The following is a 15,069-nucleotide window of genomic DNA, read 5'->3' on the forward strand; positions in this document are numbered from 1 at the left end:
CTCCACATTTGCCGCCCAGTAATAATACATCAGATTTGGAAGACCCAAACCTCCTGCTTGCCTTCCTCTCTGTAGCAGCACCTTTCTAATTCTGGCCACCTTCCCTCCCCATATGAACGAGGTAATCATCCCTTCAATTTCTCTAAAAAATGCCGTTGGCAGGAAAATCGGCAGGCATTGGAAAATAAACAGGAATCTTGGCAACACATTCATTTTAACCGCCTGTACCTGACCCGCCAGTGACAGAGGGAGACTGTCCCACCTTGCCAGATCAGCTTTCACCCTCCCCACCAAATTAGAAATGCTGTACCTACAGAGCCCCCCCAATCCCGAGAAACCTGCACGCCCAGGTATCTAAAGCGAGTCCCTGCCCTACGGACCGGCAGCCCCCGCACCCCACCCCCCCTCCCCAAACACCTGAAGCAGCTCCAATATTTCCCCTATTGACACACTCGGTTCCGACACACATAACAAGTCATCAGCATATAAGGACACCCTATGGTCTATTCCCCCCACCCCCCCGCACTAATCCTTTCCATAGCCCCAAACTTCTTAACGCGATGGCCAATGGATCAACCGCAACTGCAAACAGCAGGGGGGACATAGGACATCCTTGCCTAGTCCCACGGTGGAAAGGAAAGTATTCCAAGCTGATATTATTTGTGTGTACACTCACCCTTGGCTCCTTATTTAGTAGCTTTACCCAGTCCACAAATCTCGGTCCAATCCCAAACCGTCCAGAACTGCCATCAAGTACCCCCATTCTACCCGGTCAAACGTTTTCTCAGCGTCCAGTGCCACAACCACCTCTGTTTCGTTCCCCTCCGCTGGTGCCATAACCACGTTCAATACCCTCCTAATGTTTGAAAAGAGCTGCGTCCCTCTCACAAACCCCATCGAATCTTCAACTATCACCTTCGGGGGGCACTCCTCTAGCCTTTCTGCCAGTACCTTCGCCAATATCTTTGCGTCTGTATGAGCCTGCACGACCCAGACTCCGTCGGATCCTTATATTTCTTAAGTAACAGAAAAATCGATGCCTGCCCCAAAGTTTGTGATAACACTCGCTTCCCAATCGCCTCCTCAAACATCCCCACCATCAGCGGTACCAGCTTATCTTTGAATTTCGTATAATATTCCACTGGAAACCCATCCGGCCCTGCCACCTTCCCCGACTGCATCCTCCCAATCCCATCTTTTATCTCCTGCTCCATGAAATTAAATCTAATTTCATCCGGGTTGCAACTCCGGGTAAAGTGGGGCTGGAATTGACAACGCACTAGCCCAGGGTGTTGTGACAAAAGGGGCAAGAAAGAATGGGATACTATCTTCAGGTGGGTTGGGGGGGGGGATGCCATTTGCACATTTGGCATCTGTCCCCCTAAGGTAGTGCCCCACACCTTTCATCCTACCCGTCTGCTCTATAAAAGATAGCATCCCACTGCCCACCCCAGCCCTCCTCCGTAAACGGCCCAAAACCTGCTTGCTTAAGGACCTGCCTTCCTCCAGGATTCATGGACCTTCTTGCAGTCCTGGCAGTGCTTTAAAGGCTACCTCGAGACGGCCGGAGGCACCCCCACAGAAGGACAGAAAATGCATCTCCTGCGCTCAAGGGTCAGCCTTGGAATCTACCCCCTTATCGAGGAGGCGGTGAACTATGATACCACGATCGAACTACTAGAGGGACATTATATCCGCCCTGTAAATCAGGTCTATGCTTGTCACCTGCTTGCGACTAGACGGCAAAGCCCCGAAGAATCGTTGGAAGATTTCTACCGGGCGCTATTGGTGCTGGGCCGAAACTGTGGCTGCCCGCAAATTTCGGGGAGCGAGCACACGGAACTTTTAATCGTGGATGCTTTCGTAGCAGGTATGAGCTCCCCAGATATCCGCCGATGACTCCTAGAAAGGGACACTCTCGGACTTAGAGAGGCACGGGCCCTGGCAGGGTCCATGAACGTTGCCTACAGAAACGCGCAGTCCTATGCGCCTGACCGCGCGGCGGCCCCCTGGGCTGCGTGGTACCCCGCAGCGGCAGCCCCACAGACCTTCCCCTGACGCCGCAGGCCTGCGCTACGAGACGGCCCGCTAACGCCACCGGGCTCCGCTGTTTATTCTGCGGGCAGGCGAATCATCCCCGCCCGCGCTGCCCCGCACCGCCACGCCACCTGCAAAGGGTGCAGCAAGAAGGTACACTTTGTGGAGGTCTGCCAGGCCTGCGCCGTGGTCGCGGGCTCCAGCGAATATGGACCGCCACGGCAACCCCCCCTTCAGGCCCCAACCGGCCAGCGCTCACCGCCACCCCCCTATCGTAGGGCCACGTGCGACCCACGGGCGCGGCCATCTTGCCCCCCGGACACCACGCTGGACGGGTGGGCGTCGCCATTTTGTCCATCGCCACCGCCATCTTGTTCATCCCCGCCGCCATCTTGTTCATCCCCGGGCACCATGTGCGACCCATGGGTCACGCCATCTTGGATGGGGCCCCAGGCCCCCAGCACAGCCGACTACACGCTGCCCGATCAGAACTCGCAATTGCTTCACCTGGCCTCGGTGACACTGGACCAAAGTCGACCCCGGACACTCGCAACAGCTACAACGACGGTCTTCATCAACGGCCACGAGACGTCTTGCCTGATTGACTCTGGGAGCACGGAAAGCTTTGTTCACCCCGACACGGTAAGGCGCTGTTCACTTGTAACCCACCCTGTAAATCAAAGGATCTCCCTGGCCTCCGGGTCACACTCGGTTGAGATAAAGGGGTTCTGCCTAGCGAACCTCACTGTCCAAGGCAGGAAATTCGACAATTTCCGACTGTATGTCCTGCCGCACCTCTGCGCGACTACCCTCCTGGGGCTCGACTTCCAATGCCATTTGCAAAGCCTGACCTTTAATTTCGGCGGCCCTATACCTCCCCTTACTGTCTGCGGCCTCGCGACCCTTAAGGTCGACCCGCCTTCCCGGTTTGCGAACCTCACCCCAGATTGCAAACCTGTCACCACCAGGAGCAGACGGTACAGTGCCCAGGACCGGACCTTCATCAGGTCAGAGGTCCAAAGGCTGCTGGGGGAAGGGGTCATCGAAGCGAGCAACAGTCCCTGGAGAGCTCAAGTAGTGGTGGTAAAGACCGGGGAAAAGCATAGGATGGTCATTGACTACAGCCAGACCATCAACAGGTTTACGCAGCTGGACGCGTACCCTCTTCCCCGTATAGCCGACCTGGTAAACAGGATCGCACAATACAAGGTCTTCTCCACGGTGGATCTCAAGTCCGCCTACCACCAGCTATCCCTCCGTAATAGTGACCGCAAGTACACTGCCTTCGAAGCAGATGGGCGGCTCTATCAATTAAGAGTTCCCTTTGGTGTCACTAATGGGGTCTCGGTCTTCCAGCGAGAGATAGACCAAATGGTTGACCGGTACGGCTTACGCGCAATGTTCCCGTATCTGGATAACGTCACCATCTGCGGTCATGACCAGCAGGACCACGACACCAACCTCCGCAAATTTCTTCAGACCGCCAAAATCCTTAACCTGACATACAATAAGGATAAATGCGTGTTTAGCACCGACCGTCTAGCCATTCTAGGCTACGTAGTGCGAAGTGGAGTTATAGGCCCCGACCCTGAGCGCATGCGCCCCCTCATGGAGTTCCCCCTCCCTCACTGTCCCAAGGCCCTGAAGCGCTGCCTCGGGTTCTTCAGCTATTATGCACAGTGGGTCCCCAACTACGCAGACAAAGCCCGACCCCTAATCCAGTCCACAACCTTCCCCCCGTCGACGGAGGCCTGCCAGGCCTTCAGCCGCATCAAAGCAGACATTGCAAAAGCCACGATGCGCGCCATCGACGAGTCCCTCCCCTTCCAGGTCGAGAGCGATGCGTCCGATCTTGTACTGTCCGGGGAAGCTAAACGAGCCTCCTGATGCCCTGTCCCGCGGTACTTGTGCGACTGCACAAGTGGACCGCCTCCGATCCCTCCACGAGGACCTCTGCCACCCGGGGGTCACATGCTTTTTCCATTTTGTCAAGACCCGCAACCTGCCTTACTCCATCGAGGAGGTCAGGTCAGTCACCAGGGACTGCCAAATCTGCGCAGAGTGCAAACCGCACTTCTACCGGCCAGAGAAAGCGCACCTGATAAAGGCTTCCCGTCTCTTTGAACGCCTCAGCATGGACTTCAAAGGCCCCCTCCCCTCCACCGACCGCAACACGTACTTCCTGAACGTGATTGACGAGTACTCCCGGTTCCCATTCGCCATCCCCTGCCCCGACATGACCGCAACCACCGTCATCAAGGCCCTCCATAGCATCTTTGCACTGTTCGGGTTCCCCACTTACATACATAGTGATAGGGGGTCCTCCTTTATGAGCGACGAACTGCGTCAATTCCTGCTCAGCAAGGGCATCGCCTCGAGCAGGCCGACCAGTTACAACCCCCGGGGAAACGGGCAGGTAGAGAGGGAGAACGGAACGGTCTGGAAGACTGTTCTACTGGCTCTACAGTCCAGGGATCTCCCAGTCTCCCGCTGGCAAGATGTCCTTCCCGATGGCTCTCCACGCCATCCGGTCACTGCTCTATACAACCACAAATCAGACACCTCATGAACGTCTCCTTGTCTTCCCCAGGAAGTCCTCCTCCGGGACCTCGCTCCCAACCTGACTAGCGACACCCGGACCCATCCTGCTTCAGAAGCACGTGCGGGCGCACAAGTCGGACCCGTTGGTCGAGAGAGTCCACCTGCTGCACGCCAACCCCCAGTACGCCTACGTGGCGTTCCCTGACGGCCGGCAAGATACAGTCTCCCTTCGGGACCTGGCGCCCACCGGAACCCCACGCGCCCGAACGATTGCCTGCCCCCTCCCCACAGCACCTCACTGGAGTGTCAGTACTCCCGCCGCTCCTGCCTAGGCCCACCCACCCACCGACGCTCCCTACAGGCCCCCCCCCCACCGTGTCAACCTTTTGCCCCGACAGCGCCGCCTAGGGGTGACGAAGCTGCCAGGGAGGACGATACCACGCTCCTGGAGTCGCAACCACCGGGGCCCCCACCAGAATCACCACCGAAGCCCAGAAGGACGACCAGGCCACCCGATCGACTGATTGCTTCGCCGTGACTCTAACTGTGAACTTTGTAAATATCCTCAACAGCACGGTACCTCCATACCTGGTCATACCATGTTAAAGGCGACTGTTACCACTGACCACCACCCCCGCCGGACTCTTTTTTAACAGGGGGTGAATGTGGTAGTACCAGGTATTGCGGTACCTGAGAGGCTGATGACCATTGGTTAGACCCAGGAGTCTACCATTGGCTGGATTACGTAGCTCCACCCTGAAGGCGGGGTATATGAGATGGTGCCGTCCCAGCAGCCTTCACTTTCTGTATCGAAGCTGCTGGGGAAAGAGTTCTAGTAGATTAAAGCCTTCAGTTATGAAATCACTTCGTCTTGAGTGTAATTGATTGCGCATCACACCCACTTAACCTTAATGTCTCTACCAGAGGAAATATGGGCAGGATTCTCCGGTCCCCGAGCCGCATGCTTCTCGGCAGCACATCGTTCACTGGCGGCGGGATTCTCTCTTCACACCACTTGTCAATAGGATTTCCCATGCCGCTTGGAAACCCATGGACGGGGCTGCACTGCCAGAAGGAAAAGAGAATCCCAACGGCCGGAGAGTTCCGGCCAGTGTCTCTGTATCTACCCTATTGAATCCCTCTATCCTTTTAGGGATCCCAATTTGACCAGACTATCGCTTTTCAGTATAGATGCAGTACAGGAAGCTCTACATTCTACTTGTCTCACCTGATCCCCTCGATCTCCAACCAGTCCTTGTCACAATTCCTTGAGCCTTGGGATCCCGCTTGGATTTCCAAAACAATAACAGAAAGAGCAATAATATATCCTACAGCAGGTGTCTGTTAAGAAATGACATAACAGCTATTATATTCAACCAATAATTTATATGCTTAACTTCACATGATTACCAACTATGCATAAAGTGTGACTGAGGAAATACATTTAAATATCCAGCTATATATCAGTCACTGTTTCAAGCAGAATACGAACAATGTCTAGATCAGGCTTTCCAAGTAACCAAATTTCAAGATGATAGAATTCCTAACAGTGGCTAAACGTCAAAACTATTTAATTGACTAAAAAGTGCTTTGGGACATTTGGAAATCACAAAATATGGCAATATAAGTGCAAGTCCTTTCCTGAGCTTATAAGTAACAAAGATATTTCAGAATAAGAGACATTCTCCTTAGTCAGTAAGTTATCAACAAAAGAATAACTTGAACAAAAGAATAACTTGAACTCAAGTTCTGAGTACTCTTATCTTGGAAGATATTATTGGTTAGACTTGTTTCCCTTGTAAAACAATGGACTAGTTAGGCTTTTTCCTGTTTACGTTCCGAGGGGAGAATTTAAATTAATAAAACCTTATTGCTACTCACAGTGATGGTCCACGTGCAGTCAACTTTGGGAGGATAGTAACGAGGGTAATAGGGGGAGCTCAAGGAGCCATTCCAGGATATTCGGTTACCACCACAATCTTGTGAGGGAAAGAACCAAATTCATTTTTATCTCAAAGTCAGTATTTGAAGCTAAAAATTACATACTTCATACTTGGATACCATTTAGCAGGCTAAAATCACAGAGGACATGGCTGCTTATCCCAAATCTTCTCCTCTACATTAAGTTCCTCAATCCCTTGTTCGAGAGTCCCAATATGAAAAATAGTCATGTGCTTCCAGGTTAAGTGTATTTTAATTATGGCTTTCCTGAAGTCGAGAATGGGAAATATCATTAGAACAATGGAGGGGAAATACAAAATCATCTGGTTTGGTTTTTTTTAAATCTTCATTTACTGATATCCCTCAGTAGAAATTACATTTTGTTTTTCAGAATAGGCTCAGTTAACCTCAAGACAATTAAATCATATTGCATAAGTGATAAGAAACAACATATGTGAATTTGATTAAAAGAACAATATTGCTAGAATTTTGTAACTTTGGCATTTCCAAATCATAGATTACGCTGTGGGGGATTTTATTGAAAACACATGATACGTGCCACCAGTATGTGTTACTACGGCAGGCTATGGTGTGATAGGAGTCATTGAATCAGAGTTTTACAGCACGGAAAGAGGCCCTTCGGCACATCATGTCCACAACGGCCATCAAGCACTTAACTATTCTAGTCCCATTTTCCAGCATTGGCCCGTAACCTTGTATGCTGTGGCATTCGGGGCAGCACTGTAGCCTTGTGGATAGCACAATTGCTTCACAGCTCCAGGGTCCCAGGTTCGATTCCAGCTTGGGTCACTGTCTGTGCGGAGTCTGCACATCCTCCCCGTGTGTGCGTGGGTTTCCTCCGGGTGCTCCGGTTTCCTCCCACAGTCCAAAGATGTGCAGGTTAGGTGGATTGGCCATGATAAATCGCCCTTAGTGTCCAAAAATTGCCCTTAGTGTTGGGTGCGGTTACTGGGTTATGGGGATAGGGTGGCGCTGTTGACCTTGGATAGGGTGCTCTTTCCAAGAGCCGGTGCAGACTCGATGGGCCGAATGGCCTCCTTCTGCACTGTAAATTCTATGATAATCTATGATTTGATGTGCTCATCTAAATACTTCTTAATGTGTTATGGTTCCTGCCTCGACCACCCTTTCAGGCACTGAGTCCCAAATTCCAACCACCTCCTGGTGAAAATGTTTTTCCTCACATCTCCTCCAAACCTGCCCATGACCTTAAATCTATGCCCCCTGGTTATTGACCCCTCCGCTAAGGGGAAAGGTGCCTTCCTGTCCACTGTATCTATGCCCCTCATAAAATTTTATACGCCGCAATCAGGTTCCCCCTCAGCCTTCTCTGCTCCAAGGAAAACAACGCCAGCCTATCCACTCTCTCTTGATAGCTGAAAAACTCCACCCTTGCAACATGCTGGTGAATCTCCTCTACACCCTCTCCCGTGCAATCACTTCCTTCCTATAGTGTGTTGACCAGAACTGCACACTGTACTTCAGCTGAGGTCTAACCAGCGTTTCATACAGCTGCAACATAAACTTTCTTGCTCTTATATTCAATGCCTCAGTTAATAAAGGCAAGAATCCCATACTCCTTCTTAACTACCTGTCCTGCGGTCTTCAGAGATCTGTGGACATGTACATCAAGTCCCTTTGATCCCTTGTATGTCCTATGGTCTGACCACTTATTTTATATTTCCTTGCCTTCTTGTCCTCCCAAAATGCCTTACCTCACACTTTTCATGGTTAAATTCCATTTGCTGGGGAAAGCGGGCAGTATAATCAAAGATCCCTCTCACCCGGCTTACTCACTCTTCCAACTTCTTCCATCGGGCAGGAGATACAGAAGTCTGAGAACACGCACGAACAGACTCAAAAACAGTTTCTTCCCCACTGTTACCAGACTCCTAAATGAGCCTCTTATTGACTGACTTCATTAACACTACACCCTGTATGCTTCATCCGATGCCAGTGCTTATGTAGTTACATTGTATATGTTGTGTTGCCCTATTATGTATTTTCTTTTATTCCCTTTTCTTCTCATGTACCTAAAGATCTGTTGAGCTGCTCGCAGAAAAATACTTTACACTGTACCTCGGTACACGTGACAATAAACAAATCCAATCCAATCCACTCTTCTGCCCATCTAATAATAATGATCTTTATTGTCACAAGTAGGCTTACATTAATAGATTTCATAGAATTTACAGTGCAGAAGGAGGCCAGTCGGCCCATCGAGTCTGCACCGGCTCTTGGAAAGAGCATCCTACCCAAGGTCCACACCTCCACCCTATCCCCATAACCCAGCAACCCCAACCAACACTATGGGCAATTTTGGACACTAAGGGCAATTTAGCATGGCCAATCCACCTAACCTGCACATCTTTGGACTGTGGGAGGAAACCAGGGCACCTGCAATGAAGTTATTGTGAAAAGCCCCTAGTCGCCACATTCTGGCGCCTGAACTCAGAATGTCCATATTACCTAACAGCACGTCTTTCGGGACTAGTTGGGAGGAAAGCAGAGCACCTGGAGGAAACCCACGCAGACACGGGGAGAACGTGCAGACTCCACACAGTGACCCACGCCGGGAATCGAGCCTGGGATCCTAGAGCTGTGAAGCAACAGTGCTACCCACTGTGCTACCGTGCCACCCATGGTAACCCATCTAACCAGCCTGTATTGTCCTGGACTTTTCAATGTAAAAGGTATCTTATGTGACACATTATAGTTGCTTTTCATAGTGGGAAACATCACCCTGGTGATTGTATTCTACCCACTGAGCTCCCATAAACTGCTTAAAATGCAATATGATTTTTTTTCAGCCAATGTTTTCTAATTGTAATTTCTAATGTGCAAAATGAGAGTTTAAGTAAAGTAATAATACTCAAATATATAATTCACAAGAACATGATTGCATTGATCAACTGAATTGTCTTTTGTGCCTTTAAACTTCTTCAAAGATTTAACAAAGACCACCCACTCCCAAAAGCGACCCTTTACATTTTTATCCAGTATTGTGAGTTGATGAACTGAATTTGGTAATGCATGTGCATTGTACTATTTTCCAAAGATTAATTCAATACCATTCAATCACAAACACCTGTGGAGTAATTTTCATCAGCTTTCTCTTCAATAACTTTTTTTCCCCCCCAAATGTTTTTGAAAGGGACCAGATTTCAAAAGCATTACTGATATATAATGAGTGTTTTTAACAAGGAATTGAGTGCATTTGTGCGAGAGCATGCGATTGTAAAAAACAGTTCCAATTATATACTTATTGAGGGGAGGTGGCGGTGTAGGAGCATTGTCACTGAACTAATAATCCAGAGATCCAGGGTAGGGCTCTGGGGACCCAGGTTTGAATCCCACCACAGCAGACGTGCAATTTGAAATCAATAAAAATCTGGAATTGAAAGTCTAAAGATGACCATGAATGACCATGAAACCAGTGTCAATTGTCAGAAACAATATCTGGTTCATTAATGTTCTTAAGGGAGGGCAATCTGCCATCCTTAAACTGGTCTGGCCAACATGTGACTCCAGATCCACAGCAATGCCCTCTGAAATAGCCTAGCAACCCACTCAGTTGAAGGGCAATTAGGGATGGGCAATAAATGCAGGCAAGCCAGTGACATCCCATGGATGAATATTGTAGATTTTGCTTTGGAAAACACTTCAGAAAGTACATTAGCATCAGGAAGGGGATACAGATAGAGACTAGAGTTTAAAAAGAGGCGATAGAAAATGATCAGGACAGATGAGAGGGAAATAACTTTTTTGGGCATACTTCACGTTAATGTTAGTTCAATTTTCAAATACAATAATTTAATTTTAAATCAGCTAATTAGCCAACTACATTTGCTGGCAGCTAGTAAAGGTAATTACAAATTCCTTATATCTATGAAAGAGAGAAAAGGGCAGCACGGTGGCTCAGTTGTTAGCACTGCTGTCTCACAGCACTTAGGACCCGGGTCACTGTCCATGTGGGGTTTGCACATTCTCCCCGTGTTTGCGTGGGTCTCATCCTCACAACCCAAAGATGAGGGGCTTTTCACAGTAACTTCATTGCAGTGTTAATGTAAGCCTACTTGTGACAATAAAGATTATTATTATGTGCAGCCTAGGTGGATTGGCCATGCTAAATTGCCCCTTAATTAAAAAAAGAATTGGTACCCTAAATTTTTTTTTGAAAAAAAAACAATGAAAGAGAGAGAGACAGAGACAGACATACATACATCAAACATGCATGCATACAATTGTAATGAAATGAGCTACAGCAGCAGAGCAGGGGATGCTTGAGAAAATTCACCCTAGTGTCTTCCCTCATTTTAATTCAATTTTCTTTATAAACTGTTTGAATTTTGAAAGCCAACAAAGACCCTTCAGTTCGGTCAAATATATTTTCTGCATCTATCAACAAAACGTATCTGCACATACACAAGAATGTAGTTCTTATTAATCTACTGGTCCAATTTAAGGTTTTAAGCTTCAATAAAAGATCCAATGTTAATTATATAGTTCAAAATACTTTCTGAATAACAATTTTCTGAAAACTACCTCTTTTTCGAATAGCCTCAAAATATGCTTTAAATACTGAACCACCTCTTGGTACATTTGATGAAAAAGTCACCAACATCACGTTGCCAGATGAAGTTAATCTGATAACAGGCGGATTCCAAGTCACAGGTGAGCCACACCAACTGAAAAAAAAGTCAGCAGTTTTGGTTATACAACAGAAGCATTTTGCTAATTATAGACTCATTTTATTCGGCAAGTTTCGACTTTTATGTATGTCGTATTAAAAAATCGAATTGAAGAATTGCTTTAATTCCAAACTTCTTAAACGTAAAAGTCGAAAACCTAATCTCAGCCAAATTTGCCATGATTATTTAACAATAACATTGTTTCGGCAACTTTACCTACAGCACAGCATTTTTTTATGTCTGTTCGTTCTGTGTTAAATATTGTCAACGATGTCCGAATACAGTGAATAGTCTTCACCATTTCATGTTTCCTTAACATATTTAGGTACCATACGGAATTTTAAGAATTAACTGAAAATTTTAAAGGTTCAGTTTAACAGATTTATACATACATTTCTACAAGCAGGTGACCAGATAGTACAATCAGCTCCATATAAAACTCCACGTGGTACAAGCATGTAGTGCACTAGCAAGTTTCCTTGGGAATTTTCTTAGGAGTCATCCAGCTCCGCTGCTGTAACACTAACAGAAGCTCAGCGGAAACCCTGTTTGCACATTTAACTGTTTTCATTGGTCATCCTATACAGTGACCGGTTGATAAACCCCTGAAGAAATTTCCAGCGTTTGTATTTAATGCTTTGTTTAGAATTCCTGATGCCAATACAGAAAAATGATTCAAAGACTAAACCCAGGAAAGAGAGTTTTGGACTAGATATTGTTGCATTATGAGCCAATATAAAGCTTTCCACAGTGACTGGTCCCAGTTTAGCTCCAAGACTAAACCAAAATGATTGTTGCTCCACTGTACTTCATTCTGATGAAACACTCGCAGTCAAAAAATGAAGATTAAATACAAATTTTATTCTTCTAAGGAACTGGGTGTTTAATATTGGAAGGTAAATTAGGCATTATCATGGCATGAACATACTGTAACTACACTGTAGTAAAAGCTCATCAAATGTCGGCTGTCTTACCGTGTTATTATTTTGTTCTGTACAGGAAGTAGGAAGTCATAGGCTGATAGTTTATGGATTGCACAGTTTCCTGGAATTGCCCCATGTAGGGTCAGGATTACTAAGTGAACAATATGGCCTGCTGGAACCCTCAGTCGCCACTGGTAATAGGATCTCTTTGGGCGTGTTAATGTCAATGTCCGATTGTTGCCTGGTTTTGCATATAGATCAAAAGAAATCGCTGCAAAATGAGAGAAGCAAATCTTACACAACAATGAAGAAATATGGTCACTATAATTTCTACTGTACTCATATTTTCAGATATGGTCAAAAGTGGCAAAAGGTTTAACACGCTCTCCATAACAAAATGACAGAAGCAAATCATAAAATTGTTGGAGCAGCAGGAGGCGGCCATCCAGCCCATCGTGTCTGCACTGCCTCGTCAAATGAGCAATTTACCGGGTACCATTCCACCACCTTTTCCCCATAGCCCTGCACATTGTTCCTTTTCAATGACACTTCAATTCCCCTCCGCCTTACTCTCAGCAAGTGCATTCTGGACTTTAACCACTTGCCGTGTGAAAAAGGTTTTCCTCATGTTGTATTGCTTCTTTTGCCAATTATTTTAAATCTTTGCCCTTTCATTCTCAATCCTTTCACAAGTGGGAAGAATTTCTCGCATCTACTCTGTCCCGACCCCTCATGATCTTGAAAACCTCTACCAAGTCTAAAATACAGGTCTTACAAAGGTCCAAGTAATACCATGATTTTGATCAACAAGATTGAATTATTTTGTTATTGTACATTTTCTAACTGTTAAACATCAAAGAAACTACACTGCCTTGCAACTTCAGTCTTAGAATTTATCAATAGATTGTAGAGCCTATTGATAGATTTCTGCATTTTTTCACAGACTGAGTAATGCTGCATGTTTCCAAGCATTTTTTAAACCTTGTGAAATCACTAACTTTTTTTACCAGGGACTATACTATTGGCAATTTACAAATGCTGGTTTGTTCCCTCACATGAACCTTTCAGAGGTCCGCTACCCTTGGAAGCTGTTCAGCCATGCGCTCCTATCCACTATCAGGTTAAGTTTTTCCAGGATCTATTTCAATTTGCTCAACACAAATCAACCAAACCTGGCTGCCAGTCCCACTCACACTGGCTCTCTGAATGTTACAATTTTCATGCAGAAATCAACAAGCTGAAAGGCAACATGTACCAAAGCTTGCACAGACCTGAATATGAAGCAGTGCTCTGAAATACTATACAATATTTAAAATGGAATGTTTGTTTATTTAAAAAGGAACATAAGGAACAATGGAAATCGTCTCCCATACAAGTTGATCTCATGCTTTAGGGAACACTCAATTTCTTCCACAATTTCCCATGAAACAAAATATTCAGCGCCCTTATTAACCATCTCTTTAATCTTTAAGTCTGTTTCTTAACAAATATTGAACTAGTACCTTTAAAAGTACCAAACTGACCCAAATACCCAGTTCCGGTGGGAAATGATAACCAGGAATTTCCTCAATGGTTCTCCCAATCGGCCACTGAACTCCAGCAGAATATTAATGGACACTACGGATAGATTAGCAAATGAGGTTTCTGACAATCTTCTTCTAAAGTAATGCCGGCCGATGTGAAGAACTACTGAGGAAACAAGCTGAGGAAATTCCAGCAGAGCTTTTTAAAATCATGAGCCTTGATTGGGGCTTGCGCCCTCTGACCACAAGACATGTAGCTAGGCAAGGAACTATTTTCTGTTGCTTATAAATAACTCTCCCAATAAGTGGAGAAAGTGGCATTTAAATTCCAGAAGGGATTCTGCCAGTCTTTCACTGGGGTTATGGGTGGACATTGGTTGCAGCCCCAGTACTGTCAAGTCCTTCCACTGACATTCATATCACAATCGTGGCAGATTGAACCATTATTGGATTAAAACGGTTTTGTATCCTGGAAATTACTGCATCTTGAAGTCTTTCGTGATTATAATTTGATACTCAGGTCTGTAGAGGATATTGATTAGCTCTTAACTGCAAAAGTCATATGCTGATAGAGCTTGAAACAATTATCAGCTCCTTTGCTCTCAGGGGAGTCTAAGACATGGCAGAATGAAGGAGAGATGAAGAAACTATCTATTGATTTTCTAAAGATGCATGTACAGCAAATGCGGTTTATATTCTCTTAACCAATAGCAACTTACTGAAAATCACTAGTGCACAATTATATTTTTCTATACTATACAAGATTTGTGCACATATCTAACTTTAAGGAAAAGATTAAATTAGCAAATCGGGAATTTTGAGTATATACTATACACTGCTCCTACTAATTATATACTATACTATCAAAAGTGTGACACAACAGCAAACAATAAAACATCAGTTAAGATTTCACATAGTAAAGATTTGTTATCTCAGCAGAATCTATGCTATTCTGTTTTTAATCACACAATTAGCTTGTTTGTTCTCAGTGTAAAACACGATGGATTCATAAACTAAACACAGCTGCAATATGGAATTTTCTCCACTTAGACTTGGCAAAGATGTTACCGATTACTTGGACTGAAGACTGCTAATAACTGAAACTGAAACTGCCGAGCACTATAATGACTTTGGTATCAACATAACTGGTTTAATCAGATTGCTAATAGCTTTTACTTAATGACCTGCTTAACTTGAAATAATTGATAAATTACGACGGGGCTGTGTAGTGGGTTTAAGTTACTGGGCTGCGTAGTGGGTTTTAAGTTACTGTTAAAAAACAATGTGGTACGTGGCAAACCTATTCAAGCAACTGACAACCCATTTACAAAACTGACTTCACTGTAATTTGATGAAGGCAAATTTCTGTCTGTAAATCCTCTTCTTATATCA

At 45.9% G+C, this 15,069-nt stretch overlaps 1 protein-coding gene across 2 annotated transcripts in view; it reads right to left on the minus strand.

The window, feature by feature from the left end:
- LOC140427857 (suppressor of tumorigenicity 14 protein homolog) overlaps window positions 1–15,069 on the minus strand; it is a 100,218-nt gene that overhangs the window by 58,234 nt on the left and 26,915 nt on the right. For both annotated transcript variants that reach the window (XM_072513650.1, XM_072513649.1), the window contains exons 7-10: window positions 12,206–12,425; window positions 11,086–11,228; window positions 6,460–6,557; window positions 5,807–5,919 (exon numbers count right to left, since the gene is read on the minus strand). In XM_072513650.1, coding sequence (XP_072369751.1) covers window positions 5,807–5,919; window positions 6,460–6,557; window positions 11,086–11,228; window positions 12,206–12,425 — 574 coding nt within the window. The remainder of the gene's footprint in view (window positions 1–5,806; window positions 5,920–6,459; window positions 6,558–11,085; window positions 11,229–12,205; window positions 12,426–15,069) is intronic.

Source organism: Scyliorhinus torazame, chromosome 8, assembly GCF_047496885.1.
Source record: "Scyliorhinus torazame isolate Kashiwa2021f chromosome 8, sScyTor2.1, whole genome shotgun sequence".
Taxonomy (NCBI): domain Eukaryota; kingdom Metazoa; phylum Chordata; class Chondrichthyes; order Carcharhiniformes; family Scyliorhinidae; genus Scyliorhinus; species Scyliorhinus torazame.